General features: G+C 34.1%; 1 protein-coding gene across 1 annotated transcript; it reads right to left on the minus strand.

Annotated features, from left to right (window-relative positions):
• Positions 1–1,633: 1,633 nt before the first annotated feature.
• On the minus strand, positions 1,634–3,535 carry LOC132063449 (AAA-ATPase At4g25835-like). Its single transcript, XM_059455991.1, has one exon. The coding sequence runs from the start codon at positions 3,344–3,346 to the stop codon at positions 1,799–1,801; it is 1,548 nt and encodes a 515-aa protein (XP_059311974.1). The 5' UTR covers positions 3,347–3,535; the 3' UTR covers positions 1,634–1,798.
• Positions 3,536–4,609: the final 1,074 nt, after the last annotated feature.

The following is a 4,609-nucleotide window of genomic DNA, read 5'->3' on the forward strand; positions in this document are numbered from 1 at the left end:
TTTTTCCCTTGATATGTTAACATCGACAAGTAAAAGTAAAGGGAGGGAGTGACATTTATCCCCATTTTCCTTCATTATCAATACTTTACTTATGTACTCTCATTTTAGCATCGATTATTGTTTCTTTACATTTATAAAATGTATTACTTTATATTTTCATTTCGGGTTAAAATTTGGTGATTAATGATGTAACATATATCTTTCTAATTTTGATTTCTTTGTAACAATTAATATAAAAAATTATAATATATTTTTTAATTAATTTAATAAAAATATTAAAATGATTTTTATGTTTGGATCTGAATAGTTACTTAATTAAAATGGATATCAACCTGTCGGTATACATATAAAATATTAAAGAATTTAAAAGAAAAAATTTAGAATCAAAATATTAATTTTCCCTCATATTCTTACTAATTTTCTTTTACATCAATGAACAACTTTCATTGTCATGATAACGATAAAAAAGTCCGACTCTTTCCATCTCAAAGACTTTTAATTACAACTAAAGTAATGGTACATAAAATACATTTTATATATATAATAACAATTAGAATGTTTTAAAAAGTTATTTTCAAAATACAATCTTTAAACAATGACTAATTAAAGTGAATATACATTCGGACCTCATTAGCATCAAACTAATTGTTTAGAAGTTGGAATGTGTGTGTCTTTATATATATATATATATATATAATTGATTGAAATACAAATATATATATATCTTGGTTGAAATAATTTTTTAGTAATTGATTAACGAATTGCTTGTAGTTTTTTTTAATATTTTTACACGTGTAAGATGTTAGTATAATATAATTGAGATGTTTCTTGAATAATGCTTTTTTGTATATGTATATATATATATCTATAGTGAGATTACCCATCGTAAAATACAAAAATCAAATTTAAAAATACCAAACCATTTGAATAATTTAGATGATAATGATATACATCACTTGTTTATATGAACTTTTTTTTTAGTCACGATGAATATTTTTTTCCTAATTTAGAAACAAATTCACTTTATAATATAATTCTGATTTCTGCAAATATTGAAGAATTTTGAACCTGAAGTTTTAATTCTTTATTATATTATATACTTGTGTCGTAGTGAATTCATATAAATTGAAACGATTAATATTTTTAAATATCGTAAATCGTAAAATTTTAAATAACTTAAAACTATACTATGCCCACTCGTAGTAACTTAATATTCTCTGATCTTCTTAATTTTTAAAATGACCGAAAACTTCTCTGCAAAAATAACCATCTACGATCTATATATGTTTCTTGACCGTTATTCAAATCATACTATGCCCACTCCTAGTAGTAGGACTTAATATTCTCTGCCTCTTCTTAATTTTTAAAATGACCGCATCGTACTTCTCTGCAAAAATAACCATCTACGATCTATATATGTTTCTTGACCTTTAGGTTCAGCTAAGGTCAAGGTTACTTATTAATGCTTTGATCTGTTATCTACATGGTTTTAATTTGTTAAGATTTGGACGGTAGCATGATGCCTTTCCAGTGACACTACTAGGTACTTCTTTATTAATAATTTGACTTCTACTGAAATATAATATCTGAATGTTCCCTAAAGTGAACACCACATATCTAAATAAAATAAAAATAGGGTAGGCAAATCCAACCAAAACTTCCATTTCAAATAAGAGTAGTACGTACTAGATATACTTGAACATTACAATTTAGCCATTACTGATTAACAGATTAACCTAACTTAAAATGAGTTAGATAATCATCCAATAGTTACATTTTGGACTTGAAGAATCAAACATTATACACCCCTTCTTCCTGAGTCAGACTTGGTCAACGATTTAAGCCTTACTAAGAATTTGACATTTTTATCCCAAGTTGACCCTTCCTTCTTCTTCTTTTTCTCCGGCGAACCTGCCGGCCAATTGTCTGGCGACTCCATCAAGCTCCGACCTATTCTCTCCGGCGTCCTTGTCATGTCATCATACTCATGTCCGCCCTCCGTTGCATCCACATCAGCACCCAAAATCTTCGCTTGCATGGCGGTCAACGCAGCTTTTACTGCCACGTCAGCATCCCTCCTATTCCTCAACAAGATCTCTCCAATATGAGCTGGCGTGAGGGTCCCACCAGACCTTATGCAACTCTCCACCACGTCGAACAGCAAGTGCGAGTCCAACCCTAAGTAATTCTTCACCAAGACCTTGAAGGCATGCATCCCGCACGTGCCAAGGCTAACGTGCATGTCCATGCGCCCACATCTAAGCAGCGCCGGGTCTACATTGTCCTTATGATTTGTAGTAAAAACTATCACCTTCTCTTCTCCACAACACGACCATAGCCCATCGGTGAAGTTCAACAGGCCCGATAATGTAACCCGTCCGTTATCTTCTGTATTATCGCCAATGACATGATGGCGATTCTTCTTGTGCATTGATTGGTTATTCCTCATTTTTGTCCGCCTATCGCCCGTTAAGTTAACGGAACAATCGATGTCCTCAATGACGATGATGGACCGATTTGTTGTTTGTATGAGTAAAGCTCTGAGTTCAGAGTTGTCTGAGACTTTGCTGAGCTCGAGATCATACACGTCGTAGCAAAGAAAATTCGCCATGGCAGCAATGAGGCTCGATTTACCTGATCCTGGAGGTCCATGTAGCAAGTAACCACGCTTCCATGCACGTCCGATTTTGTGGTAGAACTCTTTTCCTTCCGAAAATGCAGTTAGGTCATCCATGAGTTGTGTCTTCAGCTCCGGCTCGAGGGCGAGTGTTTCGAATGTGGAAGGGTGGCGAAAAGGGACAGAGGACCAGCCAGATTCATACGAACCGTGGCCATTGTTCGTGAAGAGTCTCCTTTCACGAGAAACCCTCTCGAACTCCTCCGCTCGAGCAGTTACCTGCTCGAGGTAAGGATTGAGGATTTCCAGGCGGTGGCGTTTGGGAAGTTTGAGGGTGAAGCTACGCTTCTCCTCAACAGAGTCTTGAACGTTGTCGACCTGATGTGTCCAAGAAAGGTGGTGACCACGGAAAGTGTCGTGGACCATCTGATTAGGGGCCACGGTGTAGGAAATGCGGTTGGAAGATTTAGAGCGAGAGAGAGTAAGACGACGGCAAGTGGAAGAGGAGTTTATGGAGTTCAAGTAAAGGTTTACGTGTCGATAAAGATCGTTAACGTCAACTCCACAATAGCCGTTGAATTCGGGGATTTCGAAGTAGGAATAAGGGCTAATGAAATCTTGGATAGATTCATAGAAAGAGTGAAGCAAGGATACAAGCTGAGTGGGCAAAACGTTTTGGAGAACTGTTAGAAGGCCTAAGAATGACCAGATTTGTGACAATATCTCCATGTTTGACAAAGGTTTGGGAAATATTGGAAGAAGATACGAAGAAATGGAGATGAAGTTTGTGGAGTTATGTAAGGGGAAATGTTGGGAGCTAATTAGTGGGGTTTGTGATTTGTGAATATAATTATGCTAAAAAGGAAACCAAAGTGACTGTTTGAGAGCTGAAAAGAGAGTGTAAACAAAAGTAAAAGCAAAAGATAGGCATGAAGCCGATACTGTTCTTTTACTTTTATTTTTCTCTTTCCGTGCAGAGACGAATATATGCAACTTATTCTTCATAATATCTCTCTTTTTTCCTTCCGTCCTTGGCTAAGAAGGCAGGTAAGTAAAACACAATCTGAGTAAATATAATTAAAATTTAAGTTATATACATTTTTTTCTTACACTATCATGTCACTCAAAAAATAATTATAATCGTTAAATATAAGACGGGTTACCTACTATACAAGGTAAAGTGACCCGATAGTATAAAATTTTTCTTATACCGACATTGTTTATAACTTAAATTGAATTAATTATTACTTCTAATTCCAATATATGGCTAGTCATATGTACAAATTTTGTCCTTTGTCCCATTAAGTTTTGACTTAGTTATGTTTTAAAATTTTCCATTTTTATTACTCCCTCCGGAAAAGAGTGTTCACTTAGTCATTTGCACACCCTTAAGAAAATACTAACTCCTAAATTTTTTTTAGATAATTTGACTAAACTGCCCTTAATTAAATAGGTATTGAGATTTGATCACATAACACTTAATTGGGGAAATTTGGAAAAATAAGGTTAATTCTTTTTTGATTTGATAAGTGGACACTAATTCTTTTTTGATTTGATAAGTGGACACTCTTTTTAATCTAAAAAAAAGAAAAATGCTAAGTGAACACTCTTTTTTTATCTAAACGGAGTATTAATTACGTATGGCATTTGTTTCAAATTGGTAGGGAGTGTGGGTTTTCCCTGACTTTTATTATTATTAATAATTAGTACATACTAATTCCAATAGATAACGCGCGCTCACGAAGACATTGGAAAGTGATGTGAAGAAGAGGGGCCCTTTTGCTTTAGACAATGCCTTTAATTTGTTTTCCAACTTTAATTTGCCGCTTTAGCTTTAGGTTAAGTTTCAGTAGAATTGGGTCTTTATATGTAAGAGAGTGTTCTTTGGTATAGTCCTATAATTTACTCATCAAGTAGCTCATCATGAGACAACCTAACAATATCCTGATTCATTTTCTCCTAATCATATTTTTGCTTTAAAAAATAAAATAA

This window comes from Lycium ferocissimum, chromosome 7 (assembly GCF_029784015.1).
Source record: "Lycium ferocissimum isolate CSIRO_LF1 chromosome 7, AGI_CSIRO_Lferr_CH_V1, whole genome shotgun sequence".
In the NCBI taxonomy this organism is placed as follows: Eukaryota; Viridiplantae; Streptophyta; class Magnoliopsida; order Solanales; family Solanaceae; genus Lycium; species Lycium ferocissimum.

What these genes read in the sequence shown, in the direction of transcription:
- LOC132063449 (XM_059455991.1), bottom strand. Translation starts at nt 3,346, where the DNA reads ATGGAGATATTGTCACAAATCTGGTCATTCTTAGGCCTTCTAACAGTT.